The sequence below is a fragment of the Archocentrus centrarchus genome, chromosome 24 (genome assembly GCF_007364275.1).
Source record: "Archocentrus centrarchus isolate MPI-CPG fArcCen1 chromosome 24, fArcCen1, whole genome shotgun sequence".
In the NCBI taxonomy this organism is placed as follows: domain Eukaryota; kingdom Metazoa; phylum Chordata; class Actinopteri; order Cichliformes; family Cichlidae; genus Archocentrus; species Archocentrus centrarchus.
Window position 1 is genome coordinate 22,674,339 of NC_044369.1, and position 26,839 is coordinate 22,701,177.

At 42.5% G+C, this 26,839-nt stretch overlaps 1 protein-coding gene across 2 annotated transcripts in view; it reads left to right on the forward strand.

The window, feature by feature from the left end:
- klhl29 (kelch like family member 29) overlaps positions 1-26,839 on the forward strand; it is a 242,224-nt gene that overhangs the window by 149,777 nt on the left and 65,608 nt on the right. For both annotated transcript variants that reach the window (XM_030722205.1, XM_030722206.1), the window contains exons 6-9: positions 611-749; positions 7,755-7,951; positions 10,108-10,220; positions 12,579-12,725. In XM_030722205.1, coding sequence (XP_030578065.1) covers positions 611-749; positions 7,755-7,951; positions 10,108-10,220; positions 12,579-12,725 — 596 coding nt within the window. The remainder of the gene's footprint in view (positions 1-610; positions 750-7,754; positions 7,952-10,107; positions 10,221-12,578; positions 12,726-26,839) is intronic.

A 26,839-nucleotide genomic window follows, 5' to 3' on the forward strand; every position in this document is an offset into this window, starting at 1 on the left:
GTTGTCTCAATGAGCTGTGTTTGAAGGTCAACTCCACGCCGAGTAGGGCATTAGCGTGAAGCCAAAGAATTTTTATTTCAGTATGAATTAATGCACTGACAGTGTTTCTGTTTTCAGCACACACCTCTGTTAGAAGCCTTTCAGCTTCCCCTTCATTGAAGTTCTAGAGCCGGAGTGTAAATTTGCCAAAGTCAAATACAGTCAAGCGAGTGTTTTCTCATCATGATCCTTGTTTCTGATCTCACTGCTAGCTCTGTTGTCCACTAGCATGCACACTCCTCGGTACAATATATCCAATATGTGAGCTACGTTTTCAATTTTGACATGCACCCCTTTTCTGCTTCCTGTTTTCGATGCATACTTTGCTTTTTGGTTTTGCTGAAATGTTTGTCCAGGTCTTTACATCTCTGTCATTTAATGAACAGTGTTTCTTAAGACTGCCCCAGCAGTATTGTGTTCAGCAGTCTGCACTTTTTTTTTTTTTTTGCTTTCTTGTTGCAATGCTTTCTTTCTTTCTTTCTTTCTTTTTTTTTATGCACATGTATGTTCAGAAATGAGAAAAATCTAAACCCAAATGTGGCATTGTCTGTTTCTTTTTCTTGTTCTACAGAGATGTTGAAGGAGTTGAACCAACAGCGCAGAGCGAAAGAGTTTACAGACCTGAAAATTATTGTTGAAGGCAAAGAGTTTGAAGTCCACCAAAATGTTCTAGCTTCCTGCAGCTTGTATTTCAAGGACCTGGTGAAAAGGTTTGCCTTCGCTCCCCCCCACCCCACTCCCCCCACCCCCTTTTCCCGCCAGCTGTTGATCCAATCTGTTTTTTTTCATAGGGCGCATTTGTGTCGCTTTTTTTCCCTTCCCCTCTCTCTCTTGCAGGTGTGTGAAGACTTTGGTTCCTAGCACAGGGCCAGCAGCCATTCCTTCCTCTTCCCACTCAAATGAATGTATCTGAAAGTGCAGGAAAAACAAACAAAAAAAAAAAAAAAAGGTCACCCCTTCCCCCCTCGTCATTACCTTTCCTCTCCATGTAGGGCAATTTAACCACATTTCCATTTTAATGAGCAGTGAAAATGTTCCATGACTGGGAATGTTTTAAAACTCACCAAAGGGCAAAAAAAACAAAAAAACAAACACAAAGCAAAAATCATCCGTTCTACACTTTGGGTGGCCACACTGTGAGCAGAGGGATTTTTGCCTCCCCAGCTACTATATTTTTCTGTTTCTAATTCTTGAGTATTTCAAAACAGCCTTTTCATATGCTAATACATCTTGGTTAGAGTGATATAAAAGACATTTCAGAGTCATAAAGGACGAGACAAAAGCACATCTAAGACCACCACTTTCACAGGTTAACACCACCTTTCGCTAATGTATTCATTTGATTTTGATCCAAGTATTCCTCCAGTGTTATGCCCTTCATACTGCAGAGTTTTTTTGGGTTTTTTTGTCTTCACGGGCTGTTTTGTTTTGCCGCTCTGCATACGTGTGCATGTATGTGTGTTGGTGTGAGTGTGTGTCAGCTACAGACCACTTTAATCTCTTTGTGTGTGTGTGTGTGTGTGTGTGTGTGCATGCATGCAGTATGACTGTGTAAAGTTTGATAGCACAAGTATGTCTTTTTTTTATCTGCCTTGTTTTCTGGAGAGGGAATACCATGAATCCCTAATGTCCTCATCCTTACTTCAAATCCTTGCAGGTGCTTTCGGCATGATTGAGAGTCCCCTGGACCCAAAGTTATTTTGCCACCTTGATGTTGTTTGTGTGTGTGTGTCATCGTGTGTGTGTGTGTGTGTGTGTGTTCTTGCTTGCATGGCTAGGGATGAAGTGCTCAACAAAGACAAACAGTTGCTAGCGATAGCTGGAAAGCCTCAGGGAGGTTTGCCATTTTGCCCCGCAGTCACGCTGGCTCCACAGCCAGCTCATCAGAGAGCACAGAAGCTGCTTATCAGCTGCCGCGGCCTCCTTGCTCACCACCGATACACTTGTTCCTCCTGAATGGGGATGGAGCGAGGAAGACCAGAGAGCGACCAGAGCGAGAACAGAGGTAGAAAAGCAACAGAGCCACGTCTGTACTAGGAGCACTCATCTCCATGACAGCCCCACATCCCATGAATAAAATACAGACACAGTCTGCTATTGTCAAGGTCAAAAGCAGAGAAGTTTCCTGAGAGACCGAAGTGACTTTGGATAGAAGTGAAGCCCCCATGCTGGTCAACCTGTCTATCAGATTGTCTCGTCAGCGCCTCTTATCTGGGACATAGCCCCATCGTATGTGCGCTAAGACAGGGCCCCTGAGAGACGTCCAGGGCTCCCAGAGGAGCGAGCTGAATTTCATCAAGCTCATCTTTATGCCTGCTGCTGCCTGCATTGTCTGATTTTTCTTTTTTAATTTGACAGTTTAATAGAGTAAGTTCTCATTAATTGGTTAATTAATTGTAAAACCACTTTGATTTATTGTCATAACACTGTCATTTTTCACGAGATAATGTCTAAAATATAAATTCTCTCCTTTGACTTCAGACTGAAGAATAACTAATGAATTTGTTACACTAATTGTTCATTTTGGAAGACGTCTTTGCTTTGATGTAATGAAGTCACGATCATCAGCATTATGTTAACATGACACCGCAGCAGTGACTGCCTTTGATTTTTATAAGACACGCAGCACTTTGGCTTTATGGAAATGCGATTCGGCAGGTAGCGACAAGTTGACAGGAAAGGGGCAGAAAGGGAGCGCAAACACGAGAATAAGTGTCTAAAGAGCGCACAAAGATTTTCGCCCTCAGCTTTGAGGCGCCTGCAGAAACGCAGAGTGATGCAGGCTCGGTCAGAGAAGAGCAAAGAGAGCCAAGGGCTCGTCTGTCACTGAGTTACGGCCTCCCATGTGTCGCTCAGGTCACTTTTTCTGGAATTATGCTGATGCTACACGTGGCTCGGTACAGTCCACATTGTTTATGAGGTCAAATGAGAGATGGGGGAGAGAGGCTTGTTTTATGCTGTGTCCCCCACCCTTCCTCGCCCAGCTCATTCAGGAGGTATTCACTGCTGCTCAGACTCCTGCCTCCTGTCATAAACTACCTTTGTGTATGGGTTTGTTTTGAAGTCGTGAATGTGTTCAAATGGGTTTGATGTGAAGCGTGCTGCTAAAGTTTTACCGAATACTTGTGTGTGTGTGTGTGTGTGTGTGTGTGTGTGTGTGTGTGTGTGTGTGTGTGTCTGTGTGTGTGCATGCATAGGATTCAAGGACATAATATCCAGGCATGCTGTATTAGTCAGACTAGTAGAGATGTAATACTGTAGGGTGAGGGAGTGCACATCACTTTTTTTTTCCTTTTTTTTTTTGGCCTACACACACACACACACACACTCACCAACCCAATGAGTTATTTAAGAAATTAAATCCTCGCTTGGCAGTGAGTCAAAATTTAGCAGCATGGTTTGCAGGCTTCACAGAAATTTGAAACGGTGCTGAAAATGTCAGAAAAATAACACAAATTATCCACCTAAGTGGACTACAAATACACTGATTAGTCTTCATTTCAAATTCTCTTTTCAGCAGAATCCTGAAATGTCTTTCTTCCTGTTTGCAGCGTGCTCCTCCACTGCCCACCCTTACCCAAGCATTCGGGCCTCCACCTGCAGCGTGCGGGCATTCAGCCTACCATCCCCTACCCCATGTTACCTGAATGTAATGCCGTTTCAAAATGTGCACACACGTTTGCCCTCACCCCCCTCCCAAAAACCTATTATGTTGCCCTTTTAAAGGGCCAATCCACGGAGTGGGGAGGCAGATCATCTCTAGTAATTCCATTTTACCCCGTGGGATTTTCCAGTGAGCGTGCTTGCAGGCGTTTACTTTATAGCTACTGCAGCCACAGAAATGTTAAAAAAAAAAAAAAAAGCTCCAGAATCAGCCCTGATGCATGTTTTCGTGCCATCTGTTTCCTTGTTCTGTCAGCATCGACCCATGAGTTTTTTTTTTTTTGTGCTACTCATAGAGCGTTCTGACTGTGATGGTGGGGGGCTTATTTTAAAGCCCATTACAGTGTGGACGCTGTGAACTCTGCAGCTCAGCGTGCATAGTTTAGCCCTCTGCTGCACCATTCAGCCAGATGGGAGGACAGGTTACTGTAAGACCCATTTTCACTTTGTAGCATTGTTGTAACTGATGCTGCTTAAAGGAGAAGTCGATGCAAATTACAGAGCTTTGTGAGGGCATCTACCCATAAAAAGGGTTATTATTATTATTTTTTTTTTTTTATTTACGGTTTTGATTAGATTAATCATTGCTTTTTAATGCTTTCTTTTTGGGTGCCATATATAACTCAAAACCAAATTCAATTACATAAGAAGGCATTGTGATTCAAGTTAACCATGTTTTTCACTTTATTAAAAAGGCCATCAGGAAAATTTCAGTTCAGCCGAGTAATTCAGAGAACACATCAACACTACTTTTTCTTTTTTCTTATTTCTTTTGGTAGAAAGTAGTTTAAGTGAAAATGTACAACAGTGGAGTCTTTAGAGTTTGCAGAATAGCGCAGACTTTGTGACCAGTGAACGTATGAAAGATGGGCGTAGCTACCATGACGTCCCTTTTTGATGCTTTGGGATGAGTGTTTTCACTGTGGCCATATTTTTAAAACCACATGTGACGAGTTCTTTTCTGGCACTTAGAATGAGCAAAATTTACAAAACAGACTTAACGCTTTATTCAGTATGACCCAAAAAGAGCGTCTGAGTCCATAAACTCACCACAGAAGTCTTTAGAGAGGTTAAGTCCGAGGGACGTTTTCCCGTAGACTTCTATAGGACCAGAAGTCTTTTGCAGCCACAGTTATCGCCCCCTGGAGGCCTTAAGAAGACAGCAGGTTTGAGGCACTTCCACACTGGCTTCACTTTTCAGGCCCGGAAGCTACGTCAGTCTTTTATATGCTGTCTATGTTTGTAACTTTTCAGCACTGTGAACATTATAGGTGGAATTCCATGAATGTATCTCTTATTGAAATGGAAGGTGAAATGAAGACGTTACTAAAGTCTTTATGCCACTAAATCAAATCAACTTCTTCACAAATTGTGTAGCTTGTAAATTATTTTTGTCATCTTCAAGTGAAGTTTTTATATCGAGAGTCCTGTCAATCCAGTGTCTACATTCAATATTTTTTTCTCTTGAGTTGATGGCCCTTTGTTCACACTTGGATGCCCGTTTGAGCTTTCATACTCTCCGCCTGTCACCCCGTCCTTTTTGTCCTTTAGACCGTCTAACGCAGATATGACTTGTTCCTGCCAAAGTAGCCTTGAAGTCTCCCACAATAGCGACTTGTTATGGATGCAGTACCGTATAATTGACGCTAAAAAAAAACCCCCAGCACAACATGAATCCCAGCACTGACAAAGCCACCACATTATGTTTATTTTTATAATTTAATTCTTGATTTATGTTGTGACAATAAGTAAATATGGGCCATTTTTAGTCGAGACACTTCAGGCTCTGAATCTGAGTAAGCTTCCATGTTAGCATGTCTTGGTAGTGCGTATACTCCCACAGAATAAATGATCTTGTAAGAACAAGCTAAATGTGTTCCCTGTAAATGGGCTTTTTTTAGGTTGAAAGATGTATTAGAAATTGTGTGTGCGCACGTGTGTGTGTGTGTGTGTGTGTGTTTTGTTGCTCCCCTCCTGCCTCTCCGCCTCTGCTCACCACCATTTTGACACTCTGCCGATTTTTAAGGCTTCCTCTTGAATAAGTGGTACATTTTTCACAAACAAATTTCTTTGCCTGAGTGTGTGCCCCCACCCCCCACCCTTTTGCCCCGTCTCTCCTCTTCTGTCTCTGCCGTCCTCCCTGCCTCCCTCTTTCACTATTTAAATTCAAGTCTGCAATCAAACGCGGCATAAATATCCACCTCTTTTAAGAAGCTCCCGGAAAAGTCATTTCCATAACATAAGTGCTCAGACAAAACAAACTGCCACTCGAGCTGGTTCCTATTGCACTAATTGACCAGGTTGATGAGCATGCTCTTCTTTTATTTTTAGCTCTTTCCCACCCCCTCTTTCTTCCCACCTCCCTCCATCACTTTAACCCTGAACAACACTCCCCCTTTCCCTTCTTTCTGTCTTACTACCTGCCCCCACTGCGGGGCTTTGTGCAGGAAAAAGGGCAATAACGCTATGTGGCTTTTTGCTTTGCAGGAGGAAAAAGAGTAACTGCCTTGGTTTTTCCAGCCAATGTCCATCCAGAGACAAATGCCATTGTCTTTCATTTTATTTGGATGTCCTTCTCCCCCCTTTCACCTCCTGAGTGCGCTTGAAAATGACGACTAATGTATCAGTTCATACACCACAGGCTACTGATGATTATTGCAGCGGGGACAGAGGCTCTGTTTAGGTGTGATGGTGTATTTTTTTCGGGGGTGGGCGGGGATATCTCTTATTTAAAAGAACAAGGCACAGTCATGGAACAACCCAAACTCTCCCTCAGAAGGATGGCTGCTGGCTCCCTGTGGAAGAACCGTCTCGCCCTGCCTCCCTTCCTTTTTTGCTTCCTCCTCATCACCCCGTTTCCCCCTCACACCCCATCCTTCCAGTCTCTCATCTTCACTCCAGCCATTCTGTCTCATCTAGTTTGTTTTCCTGTCTCCGTCTCACTAAATGCTGACTGTTTGTCATGATTTCTAATCCAACATACTGACTTCTACCTAAAAAAAAACAAAAGAACAAATGGAAGGGGGAGCATAGACAGAGAAGCAGACAGAGCATTATCACTGCGCTGCCATGACTGGCAGAAGTAAACAGCCTCCATCCATCTTAATGCTGGCTACTTTTCATATTGTTGATGTCCATGTCCGTTGGGAGTGAGACACAGTAGTAGGGGCATGCATTGTGCGGGGCTTTGATTCCATTTATTTTGCCCTTGAGTGGATTATTGTTTCACATGGGACATTAAACATGGGTGGTGAGGTGTTATTTAATGCTCTCATACCTCCCCGTGGGGATGCTGCATGCAAACTAATCTCAGCCATTTGATCCCGATGAAGTCACAACGTGGCCCAGTTCTGAAAGCAGCCCTCGTCTCCCAGCGCATCTCGGCCGCCGCATTACGAAGGGATATCATATTCTATTTAATTTGTCCATCCAAGCTCTCCCTGGCACCTGTAACATCAGGAGGAGCAGATATGATGCTTTGAAGGCCGGCACGCGGCGGCGGCGTAGCCTCATAGACTCTCTCCAACACGCTTTAACCGCTCATTCCGTTGTGTCGGCGTGCAACCCGTGCCATCGCTCTCTTTCTTTCTCTCCATTTCCCGTCTCATAGCTCACACGTGCCCTGCCATGTATGCATGTTTCCCCTCTAAGACTATGCATACATGAAACCGCACATTTGAAAAGCATGCCTCTTGAAACAAAGCAATAACTTTTTGTTTGCCTAATCTTTGTGCAGTGAGGACATTTTGTTTCAGATGCAGCGCTATAGTTGTAAATCTGCTTGCCCCATAGTAAAGTAGAAACCATCCAAAGTTCTGTTTATGTCTCTCTTCACTTTACGTTATTATCTTATTGTGTAATGATTCTCTTATTTTTCTCCCCACTCTCGTACTTGCCCAGGTGTGTTTTGAGGTGTTGTGTGTAGCATACATGTATTCTTGTCCCTTTCTTTTTCTTTTTTTTTTTCTTGTTGTTGCCATTCTTGTATTTTCTTCACGTTTCCTCTCAGAATACGCCTAACTCACCTCTCTCTGCCGTGATTGGTTGATCAGGTCATCGGGAGAGACGAGGAGCGGAGAGATGCTGGAGCTGAACATGAGCAACATCAGTGCTGATGTGCTGGAGCTGCTGCTCGAGTTTGTCTACACGGGATCGCTGGTCATCGACTCGGCCAACGCCAAGACGTTGCTGGAAGCTGCCAACAAGTTCCAGTTCAACACCTTCTGTAAAGTCTGCATCTCCTTCCTAGGTAGGAATAGCTCGGGAAGCGGTGGCCGGGGGGGGAGGGGGGGAGGGATGTGTTTACACAAGTTTTATCTGCTTATATCAGCAGCGTGTGTATGCTCATTACATCAGATATGCCTGCGCAACCATAAAGCCTTGTGTATTTTTTTATATGGTCATGCTTCATCGCTGTGCACAGCCTTTACAGGATGCCTCGTGCAGCACCTACAATTCCACCCTGACTCTGGCACACGTCGCCTCATTTTTGTCATGTTTCCAAAGCTCGCAGCCGAGTTAGAATTCTGCTTGCTAATGCTCTCAGCTGGGCACGGTGCCTCTGATCTGGTCCCAGAGAGTGGGCCCAAGCACGGGGGCAGATTTGTAAAAAGGTCAGGGAACAATTGTCACTTAAATGTCAAATCCTCTGGCCTGAACAGCGATGGAATCGGAAAAATAGCAAAACAGATTGATACTTAGACAAGGTATGGAAAGCGGAGCGTAGGAGGGGAAGTGGGCTTGTTGGGGAACCCAAGGGGTCACATGAAAAGCAAATGGCATGTTCCATATTTTAGTGGGTCAGGCAGCCAAAAAGCTGCAAATGTCAACTTTTGCATTCCATTTAATAAATTGTTTTGGGTATCGGTAACACAGGGGAAGTGCATGTTAGCAAAAAGGTCAGCGGCGGGAAAGGAGGGGAAAAAGTAAGAGAAGCAGCAGCTCACGTTATCGATTTGTTTTTCTCGATTTGGGAGGGTGGAGAAAAAAAAAAATGGGAAAAACACAGAAGCCATTTGTAGACTTCATTGCGAGCCAGACGTCAATCCATTCTCGACAAGATTCATGACATTTCAGCACGTAAGAAGGGGAGAAATACAGGCGCAACGCGTGTCCTTGAGCAAAGAGCAATTGATACCGTGTGAGAAATTATTAAAGTTTGCAACAAATATACTGAGAAATGGCAAAGATCTTCTCGACCTACTTAAAGCGCTTCGACTTTTATTCACACGGCTTTCACACTCGAGCAAATAAAAACAAAGTCGTTCATCGTGCCCCTCGTGAGAAATCCTGGCTTACTTATAATTGGAAACTCAAAACTAAATGAACAAAACATGCTGCATATCTTTGAGATTTTGTTTTTCACAATGTCTCACCTTTTTTTTTTTTTTAAACCAGAGTGTATTGTATTGGAGAAAATGATAAAAAGATTTTTCACATAATCATCTGCAGTGATAACTTTTAGTCAGACCCCCAACTCCTACCTTGATGCAGCCTCAACCTGCTTTTATTTGGCTTGGCTTTTGCTCACTTGTTATTTACCAGATGTTAGGTGACCTTTTATTGGCTGATATTTGTTTAGGAGACACTCTCAGGCTCTGTCTTTAGTGATAAAAGGCCTGGCTTTGCCTCGCTTTGATGGCTGTTGTTTAATCAGGCGCCTTTCAGCGGCCACTGAACCGTTTGTGCCCGTTTCTGCGTGTACGTTCGCTACAAGAGCGAGGCATTTTCCTCTCTTGTGATAAATAGTGATGCTCGTTAGAAAACTACATTTAGAGACACATCACCTTAAATGCTGCCCCCCCACCCCCTGCAAAAGATTACAGACGGCAGCATAAGCCTTCTCCCCGCTGGCCTGGCCATGAGGGTAGGTTCATGCATTCCTGGCAGTGTGTGTGTGTGTGTGTGTGTGTGTGTGTGTGTGTGTGTGTGTGTGTGTGTGTGTGTGTATGTGCGCGTGCGTGTTTCTGTGTGTAGTAGATCCTGAGATCTGACAGGACGTCTTTAAAGTGGCCCAGCTAATCCCAAATCCCGCTCCCTTCCATCCACCACCTCACGCCTGGGCTGTGAGCGATCGATTCCCCTCGTTGTTTGTCCCCGGAGCTGTTTTGAGTTATTATACTTGTTCTCCCTCAGTCTCAGGCAGATACAAAGCCCAGGCTGTGGCTCTGTGCTACCTGCAGCTGCTTTCTCTGTCTTTGCAGTTTTGTATGTCTGCATTCTTTTTATAGATGAGTGAATGGTGTTTTTTCCTCTCTCTCCCCCCCCACTCTCTGTCTTAATCAATCTGCCTGTGTCTTTTGTTTCCTTCTTGTTTTGGTTTCTCTGTCCTCTCTCTTTGTCTGCCCCCCCCCCCCCCCCCCCCCCCCCCCCCCTTCTCTCCCTGACCTCCTTTATTGACTCCAGAGAAACAGTTGACTGCAGCTAACTGTCTGGGAGTGCTGGCTATGGCTGAGGCCATGAGCTGCACCGAGCTCCACAACATGGCCAAAGCGTTCGCACTGCAGAACTTCCCAGAGGTAGGTACAGGCTCTTCATCTTTGTGAAATCTTTGATTGCTGTGGAACAAAGTTACACACGGGGCTTTGCAACTGGGAGAAAATGAAACACCTAAATCAGTGATCAGCGCATGGGAAAGAAAAAAAAATTGTTATGCTTAAGCACCTTTTTTTTTTTTTTTGTGAAACTCCACATTTAACAATGCAGTGGGGAATATTGTACTTTCTGCTACACTAAATTAAGTCTGTAGTTACTAGATTCCTATTAAAGTCTCACATGTAAAGCATACACAAAGCTTATTGAATTATATGTGATTTTTTGTTCAAACTAGCAAATATCAAATGGCCCTGTTAATTCAGTACTTGCATTAAAATGCTTCTCTTGAGTTAACAATTTACCTCATGGGATGCAATTTGCTGTTGGATCTCTGCGTACTGAATCTGCTGAACAGTACACTTATTACAGAGCAGCTTTTAGGTAACTTAATGGAACAGCAATACAGAGAGATCTCAGTTTTCTCATAGTTTGCAACCAGCATGAATCACACAATAGCATCAAATATAAGGGCATCAAAGCTCAGCATCTGAAAACAGAACTGTTGGAGAAATATTTGGGGGAGTTATGCACATTTGCTTTTCTTGCTGAGTGCTACTGTAAATAAGAAGGTCAATAACCCTGTCAGGTTAGTCCATTTATTTATTTATATATATATATATATATATATATATATATATATATATATATATATATATATATATATATATGAAAGTAAAAATGGAAGCAGTATGAAAGCAGATAGCCTGTCTCTCTCCAAAGATCAAAAAATTAATACATTATATGCTCCTTTTGATGTGATTCTTCCAGGCAAGAGACTGGTCACCAAAGAGCACACTGTATCTGAAATCACCACCTATTTACTGCATAGTGCTCAAAATGAGCCTGTTTTATTTGTCCTTATTTCTCTTACATAAAATATAGTAGAATGAAAATGTCCACTTGTTATCTTTTTATATATATTTGCTTTTATATGGGTCACACAGTCAAAAAAAAGCTTGAAATCCTTCAGATAAAAGTAGCTAACAAATGTTGCTATTGTCAGTAATGAAACGAGGGGTGATGCAACATCAGATGAGATGACCTTGATGAGAACTCTCCATTTTCTAACATGTACAGTAGTGTGCCAAAGTCTTGAGCCACCTCTTATTTCTTTATATTTTGTTAGGAAATGAGAAGTAGGTGCAGTGATTTGTTGGCTGCCTTTTGTTCCGTTCTCTGTCAAGATGATCCCACACTGCTTCAATAATGTTGAGGTCTGGGCTCTGGGGAGGGCAGTCCATGGCTGATAGTGTCTTTTTCTATCCACGTATGCTTTTACTGCACTGGCAGTGAGTTTAAGATCATTGTCATGCTGAAAAATGAAGCTGTTGCAAATTAGAATCTTTCCAGATGGTATCGCACGGTGGATCAGAATCTGATGGTACTCTTCTGCATTCATCAATTTTGACAAGGTCTCCAACACCACTGGCTAAAATGCAGCCCCGGGCCATGACAGAGTCTCCACTGTTTTACAGATGGCTGTAGATACTCACAGTTGTACCTCTCTCCTGCCCTCCTCCATAAAATTGTCTGACAATTTGAAATTTGGGTTCATCACTCCATCAGACCTGTTGCCACTGATTTTCAGTCCAGGCATACGTCATCCTTCTCTCCCTGTTTCCCTTCCGTAAGAATGCCTTCTTGACAGCCACCCTTCCACTGAGACCATTTCTGATGGGGCTTCAATGAACAGTAGCTAAAGGACCAGATGCACCTCTCAGGTCCTGTCAGGTCTTTGCTGGATTTTTTTCCTGTTTCTTAAGGTCTCAAACAAAAATCATTCCTGTGAAAATGATCAGGTACAAGGACTGGACTGAAAATGAGTGAAAAAGCAGCTAATGTCCTAAGGAAAACTTTGGAAGACCTTCAGAAATCCTGGAGAACTATTGCTCAAGCCCACTTGAAATAATTACAAGAAAGCCTGGCTCCTTGGAAGCAAAACATGAAGAAACAAAAGGTGGCTCGAGACTTTTGCACAGTACTGCACAAGTGAGAATCCCCCCCACCCACCCCACCCCCAAATGCTGTGGCTACACTATATACGTTTAAAGTTTTTAAAGGCCATTTCTTTAAAAATAAACTATAATGACAAAACCTCTGCACCTGCTGGTGTCCGCGGGGCCTTTGTATTAGTTTTATACTAGAAAGATCTGAACACCCACCTCTGCCCAAAGTATGTTTGAGCTTCACTTTACAGAATGCTATATGTTCAACGTTTGGCACAAGAAAAGTCAGACTGCTGTGCTTTTTTTTTTTTTTTTTGGACTGTTTTCTCTTTTCAGGTGGCAGGCCAGGAAGAGATTTTAAGTGTCTCCAAGGACGACCTGATAGCCTATCTGTCCAATGACAGTCTAAACACAAAGGCTGAAGAGCTGGTCTATGAGACAGTCATCAAATGGATCAAACAAGACCCCGGCTCCAGAGTGCAGGTAATGAGAAACAAAGCTAATGAGTGTGCTTTTGAATTGTGTGACACTGTTTTCTTCCAAAATGAGCACATATTTCCTGTGTATCACAAGACATAAAAAGCAGCCAGATAAAGCTCTCATTACATCTGACAGAACAGATTCCGTATGTGTGCAGAGCCATATTAGAGTAATTGTTCGATCGACACTGCTCGTCTTCTTCCAGAAAGTACACAGCATGGAAAAAAAAAAAAAAACACACAAGTGACTCCTCGTTTTCTCTCAGTAGTCTTCATCAACTTTGTGCTTCGGATGCAGCTTAACACAGCAGTTGTTCATAATCCCAGGAGTGCTTTGCCCTCAGAATGTGCTCTATTCTTAGTTACACTTCATTTGTTTGTGAGACACTGTACCGCATGAAAAACCAACAAAAACACAGGCAGCCGCAACCCTCTCTGTGCACGCCTAACAGGTGTTTGATTTATTCCTAGAGGCTGTTAATCATAATCACAGGTTATATCCCCTAGATGGGTATTGACAGTCAGGTGCAGCAGTTCGAATTTTAACAGGCACAGAATCGATAGGCCTCAAGGTCAAAGCATCAAACTCCAGCCACACATATGAAAAAGGTAAACGGACTGCACCGGAGACAGATATCCATTCAGCAGGGAAAAACCTCAGGTTGTGAGATATTTATGGGTTCGGTCCCAAAACCATGAATTTAAAGCTGATGATTTTCAAGTATTTTATAGCTGTTTTAAAATCGAGGAAAGATTGTTATCAGATAAATTACACCAGTCCATCACTGCAAGAATCACTCCTTCAAAGTAATGTCTTCTCATCAACCAGCGAGTGGAGGGAAAGGTCTTATATCAGCTGGATCAGATTTGGTGCAGGCCTCGGCAATCAATGTGACTTTATTGGCTCCCGCTTTTATGAGGCACATATGTCAATATTTGAATTTTTCACCTTTCAGATTAAACATTTAGCGTTTATCCTTTGATATGTGGTACTGTAGTGATTTGGGTGAAATCCATCAGGCCTGCCAAGCGTTTTGCGGTGGAGAATCTTAAGGTATTAAATGCAACACAAAGGGTGAGGATTTCTGGCGATGGCTGCCAGAAAACGAGAAAGAAATGGTATGAGAGATTGGGAGTGGGGGGGGTTCCACTGGTTTCAATCTCTCCTACTGATAAAGCATTTAAAATTGAATTTTGTAGCATCACTGATAGAAAGGTTGAAAATTCACCAATAACCATAACGAGACTGGTACACAGTTTTTAGGGGAGCATACGATCCCTGTCATCTGTGTCGAAAACCTCTAGCCGGCTCAGTCCGGCCGACTTCTCCAATCTCACACTCTATTGGAGAGGTGCAGAGGTGACTTACTCAGATGAAGTAGAAGAAATTTTCCCGGTTGTCTGAACAACCCACCGCACTGGTTCCTGAGACGAGACACCCGGGTCACCCCCGTCTTGAGGGAGAAAAGAAGGAGTGGTGGTGGAGGAGGTGGTGGTGGTGGTGGTGGTGGTGGTGGTGGGGGGGGGGGGGTGGAGAAAAGAGTTGGTGAGAAAAGAAGAAAGTGAATTGGAAAAGGAGCCCCTGTGTTCTAATCTGATATCCAACGGTTTGTGCCTCTGCACACAGCCATGACATCCAGGGAGCGGAGATGTGATTGAGCCCATGGTCAAGCTCAAATCTCTTGCTCATGTGTAACTGAAGAAAGGGGGGGGGGGGACAACTAGCAAGCCGAGAGTCTGCAAATGTGAAAGGAGAGAAATGGGAATAGTCACAAATGTGTATCACATGATCTCCAGATGAAAAATGTATGCGCCAATGCACACGTGGATGTCAAGCCATTTAAATACACGCAAGACAGTTTTACAAATGCACACACCGCAACCTAAGTAAATATTAATATTTTACTTTCAGATCTTTCCCGCTTTGAAATCACACACGCTTCTACTGAAAGTCCCAGTTTTCTGCGGGCACAAGATGTGGGCGGAGCAGCGAATGCAAAGAGTCTCAAAACCTCGCGTGCAAATGTGACCTGATTCGTTTACCGGGGTGTGCATGAATGCAAGTTCATGTTAAGATTCTGTGCTTAAAATATTATTTATTCGGGCTGTGATGTATACATTTGCATAAAAGTTTAATCTTTTCCAGTTGGTAGACGTGTGTTTGGATTGGATGGAGTATTTGTAAGTACCCAAGTACACATTTGTGAGTTACTTTTTCACATTTGTGACCAATTTGAGACTAGATAGGAGAGGTGGAGAGGCAAGAAAGAGAATATGCTTCCTCCGTAATGCCACGAGAGAAGGTTGTGTGACCTCGGAAAGTTGGGTTTATACACGCTGTCCAACTCCAGCTCATCAACTCCCCCCCCACACTCCCTCGCCTCTGTCCCTTCTGACCATTTGGAGGCAGAGAGTAGCAGAAATCACTCCCCCAGAACCTGTGACACTTTTTAATGACATGTCAGGGCAGCATGTCATAGTAGTGGCGAAAAAAAATCAGGCAAAAGAGCAAAAGCTTTAAGCCTTGAGCCACGTTTGTGTGCATTTGCATTCATCCGAGCACACGTGGTTTTGTATGGCTTTCTAGATTTGTGTGTCTGTGCATGTGCTGCCAGTTGTAAGCTGCAGGCTATAGAGTGGAAAAGTGGCATATTGAAGGCGCCGGGTAAATAATATGCAATTTTCTCTCTCCACTATGCTGTCACTAACAACCGATGGCACCAGGAAACGGGGACCCGGACATCGCTTAGAGACAGAGGGAGAGCATTTGAGCGTTAATAATGGTTTGCTATGAGACACAAAGCTGCTGAATGAAAGTACAGAACTGTTTCGGTTCTCTTTGAATGGGGATCATCGAAGGTGTGCCACCCTCCAAGCGTCTGTATATGTCTGTCTTTACACAAGAGGGAGTTACAGAAGCTTCAAAAGAAATAGGAAATACCCTTTCAGCAGAGGAATATTTGGAAGAATATATTGCTCAATTGACTAGTATTTGATAGAAAATGCATCTATAACTAATTAAAGAGGACCTGCTATGCGCTTTTTTTTTTTTTTTTTAGAGTAGTTTTACATGATCCAGAGTGCAAAGTAATCCTTATTTTTCTTACTGTAGACTTTGATGCAGCCTCTGAGTTCATCAAGTGTCTGAAGCAAGCCGTTTTAGCTCCTCTACCTTTAAGGCGTTTTAAGCCAGCTGTCTTCTGATTTGGCTGTTTCAAAGATTTGAACAACAGGTGGGTGGGGCTTCTGAAATGACCATATTAGAGCTATCAGTGACATCATATAGAGCCAAGAGTAGGAAAAAAATGTCTGAAACCAAGCATTAAGAGGAGCCTGAAGCTTTTTTTCTGTGCTGATGTCCATTGTAAGGTTGGCTGTGCTTTTTTTTTTTTTTTAATGTTTTTAAATATCTCTTGTCATCTTTTTTAACATTAAAAAAAATGGGTGCGTTGTGCATTCAGAGATATTCTTGTGAATACCTTTAATTACCTCCACCAGGGAGGTTATGGTTTTGGTAGCATTTGCGTGCATGTTATTCAGTCTGTAAACACGACAGCTCGAATAGTTTTGAATGAATTCTGATAAAGCCATGTAGGGGTGTAGAGTGGAGTCGTGTTAATAATCCATTAAAATTAGCCTTGCATCCATAAAGGTCTTAAAGGTCAACTGAATGATTTATTGGTCAAAAATTGACAAAAAGCCTTATACCTTAGGAAGCGTGGTGTGTATTGACAACAAAGAGAAAATATGATACAAAGATTTCAAATATCATGTCACATTTGACCTTTGACCTCTCCTTCAAGCTCAATAGATTAATCTGAAGGTGATGATAATGCTATATAGAGCTATTTAAACACAAGAAGCACTCTGAGAGCACAAAGCAGCTCACTCTCTGGGCAGTATTTACCTTTAAGGGAACAGAATTGCATTTTGCATATATTCATTTTGTTTTCTTTGTTTTTTTAATTCATTTAAGGCGTTAGCAATGCTGTAAAAATCAGATCAGGGCTACATGACAGATGTTTACTTTGATTACATAAACATTATGTAGGAGTAGGTAATGATCATAGGTATTGATTGAACTGAACATGAGTGACTTGAGCTTATTATTCAGTATTATACTGCAGTATGTTTCTAAGTAGGCAGCTCATTCAGCCTCCTGATGTTACTTTCTTTAAAGATAAAACGTGTTTTGGGTTAAACAAGAGAGGAAACAAACAAAGGCAGCAGAATTTTAAGCAGACATTTACAAATGAGACATTTTATGAAACGTTTGATCTTATTTAACCTGGAAGAAGAGGTCAGAGGTCCAAAGTAAGGTGATATTTAGAATCCCTGTATATTATTTCCTATATGCTTTTCTATTGCCTTTAGTTTGTATTGGCAACATGATGCAGGTATATGGGGATTCTAAATATCACATTATAGTTTGCATCCACATGTCATGTCACATTTGACCTCTGACCCCACTTTTACACTTCACATCTGCCTTTCTTTCAAGTGGACCCCAAAATGTGTTACAAAGATAATTAATTATATTCAAAATTATGTTGAGTATATTAAAATGGATTTCAACAGGGCAAATAATAAAATGCACTTTTCACTTGTTTTTACTGCACTTTAAAAAGAACAATGAAAACAAAATTAATAAATGCAAAATACAATACTATTCCCTTAAAATTAAATACTGCCCAGAGAGAGAGAGCTGCCATGGTGGAGGTTTGCGCTCTCTGAGTGCTGCTTGTTATTTGAGTTCCTGTTGCCTTCCTATCAGCTCAAAGCAGTCCAGCAATTCTCCTCTGACCTCTGGCATCAACGAGGCATTTTCACCTAGAGAACTGCCGCTCACTGGATATTTTCTCTTTTTTGGGCCATTCTCTGTAAACCCTAGAGATGGTTATGTATACTCAGACCAGCCCATCTTAAATCACCTTTCTTCCCCGTTCGGATGCTTGGTTTGAACTTCAGCGGGTGGCCTTAACCGTGTCTACATGCCTATTGAGTTGCTGCCATGTGATTGGCCGATTTAGACATTTGTGTTACCATGTAGTTAACATGGCTGGAGTCCAGCGGCCCGGGTTTGAGCCTGACCCGTGGCACTTTGCTGCATGTCTACCCCTTCTCTGTCCCCACTTTGTCTGTCTTCAGTGCTCCGCTATCTAACAAAGGCAAAAAAAATTTTTTCAAGTGGTAGCTGAGTGTGTGTGCATGCATATAGATAGATTTATGTGTTAATTGGTTTATAGGCTAATCAGTTAACCAAAGAATAACTTGTATATTAACTCGTGATTCAGTGGTGAACATGGTCATTATAGCCTGCCAAAAAAAAAAGTCTTACATGACTGAGTGCATGCCTCTAAACATGAAGTTTTTTTTTGTTTTTTTTAATGGCCATAAAAAAAGAACATGTGAGATCTTAATAGTCTAATCTCATGAGACAGGCAAGAGGCTGGAAGGAAATGGTTTCCAGCATCATGTTTGCAGTCTGAAGGTGCTGACGGCGAGAGACCTGTCCTTCCCTTCACCTAGCAGTCTTTTGTGGGATAACACATCGCTCCAATTATAATAGGCCAGTCTCTGCCAAATCCCTGAATAGGACCTCCATTACGCCTCTCTTCAACATATTTCATAAAGGATCCTATCTTGCCAGGTGACTCAACCTGACAAAAGAGGCTGATTAATTGGCTCTTTGGAAAGTAGCCAACTAATGTAACAGCTAAAAAGAACAATTAATGGTGTATTTTTGTGATAAAAAGGCCAGCCTGGCCATTAGAGAGGACCTGCTGTCCACTCATCAGAAATAACAATGGCCTGCCCTGACATTTGCAGCTCCCCCGCCAAATTAATATAGTTAAAGGTATTACTTCTTATGCTTATAGGTTGCTGCTTATTATTTTTTGGGAGGTTTTATACAATTGAGTCTGGTAATGTGTTTTTCTTTTTTTTTTCCTCTAGCGCTCAATAAGAAAAAAAATCATTTTTGCAGAACAAATGATGCTATCATTATGTAGTTAGAGTATTAAATAATCAAAGACATAAATGCTTTGAGGCTGAGTAAGGATATAAACTGAGTTTCCCTCACAGTTTTACGAATCATTTACCTTCAAAACTCCAAATGACCCTATCGGCACAAGCATCACTTTTAATTTAGTAGTTCTCTTTTTAGGCTTCGAGTTCAAATTAGAAACTTTTCATCTTCTTGAACTCCTCGGGGAGCGGTTAATTTGTTTTTTCGATAAGGGGAGCTTTATGTCACAACAGTCGTCCTTGAAGAGGAAAGGGAAACTCTTGTAGAGTCCGCTGGCAGCATGATCTGTGACACGTGCGCACTTTGAAGAGACAAAGCCAGGCAATGGAGATTGATGCAGCAGGCAAGCTTGGCCGTTTCTTCCGCCTTCTCTCCTCTTTGTCTTTGTCGCACTCACGCGCACTCAGGGATTTACACCTGACACTCCGGATGTCATTGTTCGCATCCCAGTTTCGTACTCAAAGTTTCACACAAGAGCGAGAATCACAGGCACACGGCTTACAGAGCGGACGGAATCTGATGCGAGCCAGTGAACTCCGGACCTCCGTTCTCATCTGTGTCCTTAGTTGTCCCAGAGCGCGCTCAGTCCTGATGTGTGCAGGCACTTTAAACCGCAGCCACTCAACCACTGCAGCTGCATGCCCGGAGCAAGTTACAGGATCTCATCTCCTCTGGGCACCCTGGTGAACACACAAACAGCTGCATGACGTATGATTCATAGAAAACAAATTGCAGGATCTGCTCATAAGGACACCATTTTCACTGTTCTCAAACACTTCGTGTATTCTGTGTTATGTAAGGGGAAAATACTGTAGTTACTGCAATCTACTTAATGTCAGAGTTCAATTTGTTGAAAAGTAAGCCAGAAAGTTTTGTGTTAATATGTAGAAGAATATGCAGTCGTTCCTGCAAATATGTTTCTAATGACATCAGCAGAAGAAAGCTTTTTTTTGTGTGTGTGTGTGTGTGTCTTTGAATGAAGTCATGCTGAAACGGCCCTCAGAGGACGACACATTGCACCTGTCAGTAGCTGCTCAGGGCAGCATTGAGCGTCTGTCGTCCGCTATGCCCCCCCCCCCCCCCCCCCCCCCCCCCCCCACCCCAATCCCTCCTTCTGGCTGATACGCACACACACAGTCATGCAGGCAAAAGAGCACACAAACACGCTCAGCAAAGCATCACTTGAATCCAAATGAAGTGCCATTTGCAAGAGCATATTTTACTAGCTCATAATGTGTTACCAAAGAAAAAAAAAAAGCCCATGCATGTATTTCCTCACAGGAACCTGCACACGCACAAAGGAGCATAGAGCCATGTTCATTTCAGCCAAGTGGCTTTTGTTAAAGCTGTGAGGGCAAACATTTGGTTCTTGCACTATTAAACACACACTTGTAAGTCAGTCAGCCTGTGTGTGTGTGTGTGTATTTAATTTTTAATGCAGGGTTGTGTTTTAAGTGTTGAGTCGTCCATTTTTCACACTAAAGCAGAGGAAATAGATAGGACCATTTCTGTGTAATTTATTTGATGCCTCCGTGGCACTTAGTCATACACACACACACACACACACACACACACACCACAGTAAGAAGCGTTAGTCCTCACTGACAGTAGTGGAATGGGAAATGCTCAGTGGACATTTGTCATCTTTGTTAGCGGCTGGCGGCCTCCCGGCTGCTTCTCTGCTAGCTCTGACAGATCTGAGAGGCTCCCTGTTAGACACATTATCCCTGCCTTTCACGAGGCTCAACCTGTTCACATCCTCCGTCCACCTGCCTGAATGTGTGTGTGTGTGTGCATGTGTGAAGAGAAAGAGAGGGTTTGTTTTTTTGTATTTTTTTTTTTTTTGGAGGTGGGCTGTGCAGCAGTGTTTTAGCAGTAGATGCATTCTGAGGAGGCTGCAGGGCATGTGCCTCCACTGACAGTGACCTGGTGTGTTGTTGCACACTGGGTCATTGTGAGATTGAGTCCATTAGAGAGGTAAAGTCACAAGGTGTTATCAGGGCTCCATACCAGAATCTAAGTGGATATGAGTACAAGCTCCTCATAAATGCTGCTCATCCATTAAAAATGGAACAGGGGAAAAAAGTGAGAGTGGGCAGACGAGCTAAAAGCAGTCCCTCCATATGTCCTGAGTCTCCTGTTGATCCTTTCCATATGTTACTTGTTCAAAAAAAAAAAAAAAAAGAACCTCATCAAACTCCTTAGAAACGTGTAAAGATCATGCGCAGTAGGCTTGGTGGCTTGCAGTTGGCACTGTAGCGGATATAATTTGCATCCATTAGATGCCATCTCTGTTTAAAAGTGCACAAGGATTGCTTGGATGAGTAAGCGAGAAGATGAAAATGACAGGTCACACCATTCGTCTGGAGCGAAGGCGCCCGCGTGTGCCTGTGCATGAGAGACTGATTGCTTGAGAGCTTGTTGAAGATGGAGAGAAATGGAGTCGGATACATGACGCCTTTTCTCATCTCCTGAGAGCGCGTCACCCATTGGTCCGAGTGTCGCGAGTCCTCTCATTTAGCCTGGTTCATGTCACACACATGCACCCATATAGACAAATGAAAATATGCCCTCATTAATACAGAGTGCATGTTGCACTTCACTCTGCATGCTTCCAGAGAGTTAAGAGTTAAAACCCAAGGAAATATCTGCCTGTTTAAATATCAGATCTTCTATTTACTTACCTTTTGGATGAGCTTTGAAAAATCATAGTTGAAGCAATCCAGAAGTTTTGATTCATCTAAGTAAACATAATGCACCAGAATAATGACTGTATATCAGTGATATCAAAAACACTTAGGTGGTGTATAAAAGATGGACGTACCCTCCGAGTGTGTCAAGCACAGCCAACAAAGAATTCCCTTAAATTTGACTTCTTTTTAAAGGCCAGGAGGGGGCGGCTCATATGATTGAAAAAGGAAAGCAACCCTATTCTTGATTTATGTCCTCAGGAAACACTTTGCTAATGACTTTATGGTCTCAAATGTTTATTATTGAGTGATGTTCATTAAGCTAATGCTTACGTTTGCACTAGAACAGTATTGTATAATTAAGGTGTGGCTGCTGTGTGATTGATCATTCAGCTTACACAGTGTCACTGGTTCCTCAGCTATAGCCTTCCCCTTGCTCATGAAAACTGGTCTAAAAAAAAAAATGAGAAGGAATGTCATGCTGAAGTGGAGGCTTCAAAATGGGTCTTCAGAAAGCAATGGGTGACCATGGGTGGGCGGCCACTTTGCAAGTATCTAATCAGTCAATCACGAAGCAGCTGAAGTTCAAAATGAGCATCAGAATGGAGAAAAAAGCTAATTAAAGTGACTTTTAAGGTTGATCTACTGAGATTTTCCCACACAATCATCTCTAGGGTTCTCAGAGAATGATCCAAAAAAGAGAAAATATCCAGTGAGGGGCAGTTATCTGGGTGAAAACCACCTTGTTGATGCCAGAGGTCAGAGGAGAATGACAAAATGGGAAGGCAACAGTGACTCAAATAATCACTCCTTACAGCCAAGGTATGCAGAAGAGCATCTCTGAACACACAACACGTCAATGTCAGATGGGTTACAGCAGCAGAAGACCACACCAGGTGCCACTGCTGTCAGCTAAGAACAGGAAACTGAGGCAGCAATTCACACAAACTCACAAAAATTGCATAATATTGATAATATTGTTTCAGTGTTTCAGGCTGCTGGTGGTGTAATAGAGTGGGGGATATTTTCTTGGCATTTTGGGCCCCTTAGTACCAATGAAGCTTCATTTAAACACCACAGCCTACCTGAGTGTTGTTGCTGGCCTGCATTGATTATACACCACAACAGTGGATTTTAAATCAAATAGTCAATATGCAGATTTTCAGCTTTAATTAAGGGCATTTGCTGTTGATGAATTACATCCGTTTTTATACAAGTAAGCGTGCTAACATGCTGAATGTTAAATAATGAACAATGCTGAAATGTGCAAATATATTCCTAAGACTGGATTGTGGCTAGTTTTGGTTTGTTTTTGCAGGTAATTTAATCATAAAGCAAGTATTGGTCCATTTTTGCCATGATGATGGGGCAGATTAATTCATTCAGAGGCAAAGATAAATCTCTGCACCCAATTTCAAAGTAATCCATCAAGTTGTTGTTGAGAAATTTCTTTCAAAGCCACAAATGTGAAGCTCATTTGTTTTAGAAGACAAACAGCAGCCTGAGTAAACAGTATCTGCAATAATTTCTGCTCGAGTAGTTTTAGTGGCTGGCATGAAGCAGGCCTTTTTTTTTTTTTTTTCTTTTTTCATGGGGTCTGACACTTTGGATTTGAATATTAGCACCAAGTGTGCAACTCTACTGCATTTCCATGCCGATATATGCATGTGTGGGAGGAAGAGCGACGAGCGGGGAATGGAGGTGGAGAGAGAGGCAGAAAGTGAAGAAGAAGTGGGAGAGATAGGGAGTTAGTTAGAATTAGAGATGGAGAGTAATTCTTTTTTAGAAATAGATGGACAGAGGGTGAGGGATGGTGGAACGGAGCTGAATTAAGCTAGAGAAAAGCTCCTAGGCACTCCCCCCCCCCCCCCCCCCCCCCCCCCACACACACACACATAGGGGATATCCCACAGTTTACAGTGCAATTGAGTCAGTGGCTGTTTTATTTAATCAGAGTTCAGCCTCAGAGACTATACATTGTCTTAATCTTTTTAACAAGATTTACCAGCAAGTCAACTTTTGGACAGATCACAGCAACTATACTACTATACAGCAACTATGACCACAAACAGCACACAGTGACAGCATAGTGCAGTCATAGTGGATACACTCCTGCTGAATGCACCCATCTGTCTCCTCTGTATTTACACGTGGATGTCTGTGTCTGTACACATGTATGAGTTTGGTTTCAGGCAGATTTTTACCTGTTTATGGAAACTCTCTCTGTCCTAACCTTTTTGCAGAGACCAGATGCTCTCTTTGAGGTAGTTTGACTGTCATTAAAAGACACTTGGCAAGGGAAGAGAGGCTACAACAGATGTGGGTTTATAGGGAGTTATGATTTGCAGATGGTACAGTGGGATGGTTTTGCTTTCTTTCTTTGTATTTAAGAAGAAGTGAGTTAAGGGAGTGGTCTTAAACACGTCATATGCATGAAGCTGCAATACGGATGTCCATCACACCTTCAACACTCTTGGTGCTGGCTGGAAGTCCCACAGGATCTTAGCTCTGTCATTCACAACCACCTTTAGGGGCGTATCCCATTTTGACCTCGGGATTTCCAGGTCATACTCATCACAGATGTTCCTGTATACTATGCCAACTACTTGGTTATGGTGTTTCATGTAAGCCTGCCTGCTAGCATCTTTCACCCTGCTGTTATGTGCTGGATTATCTCAGAGGCATCTCTGCACAGCGTGCACCTGGGGTCTTGCCTTGCGTGGTAGACCCCAGCCTATATTGATCTTGTGCTTGGAACTAGTTCCTGTGCTGCCATGATTAGTGCCTGTGCAGGGGAATATATATATTTACAGCACTGGTGGCTCATAAGAAGAGAAAGACGGTTAAAGGCATGGTTGCATAATTAAATTTGAAAATAAATGTAATCTTAGATTATGAGATATTCAGGAAAAAAATGACTGCAACAGTATTAAGGGTAGGCTGGTTCACAGAGGCCTGTATGCAGGTCTAGACAGACTCCATTTATTTCTGTATACAGTGAAGTATTAGATTGATTTATCTGCCAATCAAATCAATGCGGGCCAAGACGGGGTGGCTTTTTCCCCAGACAGTCCTGGAAATTTAACAATATTTCCTTATAAAATTGGCTTTAATATTGCTGCAAAGAGTAAAGTTTGTTTATCAGCCGCCATCACTGAAATACTGGATGTCAGATCTGAAGAAATATCTAGACCCTGAGGACTTTCCTTCTTTATGGCCCAATTTAAATCTTTTTTTTTTTTTTTTACAAAAATTAATTAGGTGCAAGACATTCCATTGCTTTGATGTGGTAATTAAATGTCTCTTATATTTCAAAAGCAACCTTCCCTATCCTGGTTACAGGCATTTTTAGAGTTTCCAGCTCAACTGAGCTGTGTGATTTCGGACTGCGAGCCGGTCCACCTGCCGTTCCAAATAAGAGCAAGCTTTCCAGATGTGCACACAGGCATTTGAGCACATTTATTTCTGTAGTGCCCTTTAGGGCACCACCTGGCTCAAACTACCCCATATACAGCTTTAATTTAGTTCTGAGAGTCAGCAGTGGACCCATTTCTGATAACCTGCAGATTTCCGTGCAAGATTTCATGAGCACGACAAAATTTAATATCTCTTTCCTCAGATTGTTCTATTTTAAAAGAAAAAAAAATTTACTGGTAAATATGTGCTTTTTAAAATGTTGCTACATCCGATTACAGGTATTAATAACATGATAGGATGTCCTAAGAGGTGTAGGTTGAAGCGGACTTGGAGAAAAGTACCTTGTAATAGAAGTCCATAGCAGTAAGCCTGAAGCTTAAGTCCTCCATTTGAGTGTGACATGACTCAGTAACTACTGGGGCAAATCTCCCACTATGGGGGCACTTTAATTGGAAGTAGTAGCTTCTCTTGAGTAAAGAAGTCTTCCCTTAAGAATATTGCAGAATGCTAAGTAGCTTGTTCTGACTTTACCTTCTCCCTGTGTTTGCGTTGAGGTGCTGGGAGCGATTGCGAGTGTTTATGTAGGTACTGAGCTGTTTGTTTGATAAACTGCACTGTGGAAATTCATAAATGAGGGAAACAGACAGTCCCAACTGGAGGACAGCGTTTTTGCTCCGAGCGTGCTCGTAGAGAGGAAATGTCATCAGCAGATTTCTCTGCCTGCCATAAAACCATCACTTCCTCTCTCCTATCTTGTCTGTCTTCAGATCATTTTGCATACTTTTATCTTTTTTTTTTTTTTGCAGTGCCTCCTCTTTTTCCTCCTATTGTGTCATCACTTGTCTTCCCACCTTCCTTCCCATGACCTAGCTACTTTCCTCTCTTGCTTGTCTCTCCTTCTTTTTGTCCCACAGTCCAATGTCTTATTTACTCCTTTCTGGTCAGATGAGCTCAGGACATCGCTAGAGAACAGATGGGACACATGCCAGACTTAAAAGGCCTCAGGTGGAGGAAAGAGAGAGCGAGAGATGCTTAGGCAGTGCGTCTGCTTATTATTTGTACTCTGCTGAATGATGCTTCTCCGAGCCCATTGTTTTGCCGCTTTCCCCGCATGGCTCAGGGTACGCCGCTCTGAGCCAAAGGGTCAATGGGGTCAGTCTCCACCCAAGTCTCTGTCGCTCTGTCCAAGCTTGTTTACAGCCTTTTACTGTCAACGTAGATGAGGCTCCCATAGGATGGAGGGGGGAGGGGGGGGCGCATACACTTCTACACACATTCTGGGGGGAGAAAAAAAAAAAAATCACTCAGCAGCCAGAGCTATAGACAAGGTTGCCATGGCAACAGTCTGTCCTACCTCTGCGTCTGAACACCTATACAGTATAGGCACACATAAATGTATGCACGCCCAGAGATGAAACAAACACAAATATGCAACTTGCTATAGTTAAGATTTTTCACCCTTTTTCTGCTCAAAGCCTAATTTGTCATTAACTAGCTCCGCGCTGCAGGAGATTAACGGTGCCATTTTTATGTTACCAAAAAAAAAAAAGCAAAAAAATCACACACAAAAAAAAAAAAAACCTTGCTGATGGCACTGCAGCATCTTGGCTTGAATGGGTTGTGATTAGCCAGAACTGGGTCTTAATTTAGCTGCAAAAGAGCATTAGCTGTCTCATGAAAGATTTTATTTAGAGATGAGGTGGTGGGGAGTGGGAATCAGAAGCGGAGGGTGGAATTAAGAACGCCCCCCCCAAACCCCCGGCTGACAGTTTCAGCTGTCACGCATGTATGAAAGTGAGATGAGGCTCAGATCTTACTGTAAACTTTGCAAAATCTTATTTGGGATTTCTTCAACTTCTTCTGCAATTAAAAAAAATTTCTAGTTTTTAATTGCTTTTGGAAAATTAAAGGTGAATTCAATCAATTAGATCTGTGTGGATTCCATTAGGCCTTTTTTTTTTGTATCCATGTTTTAGCATTTTG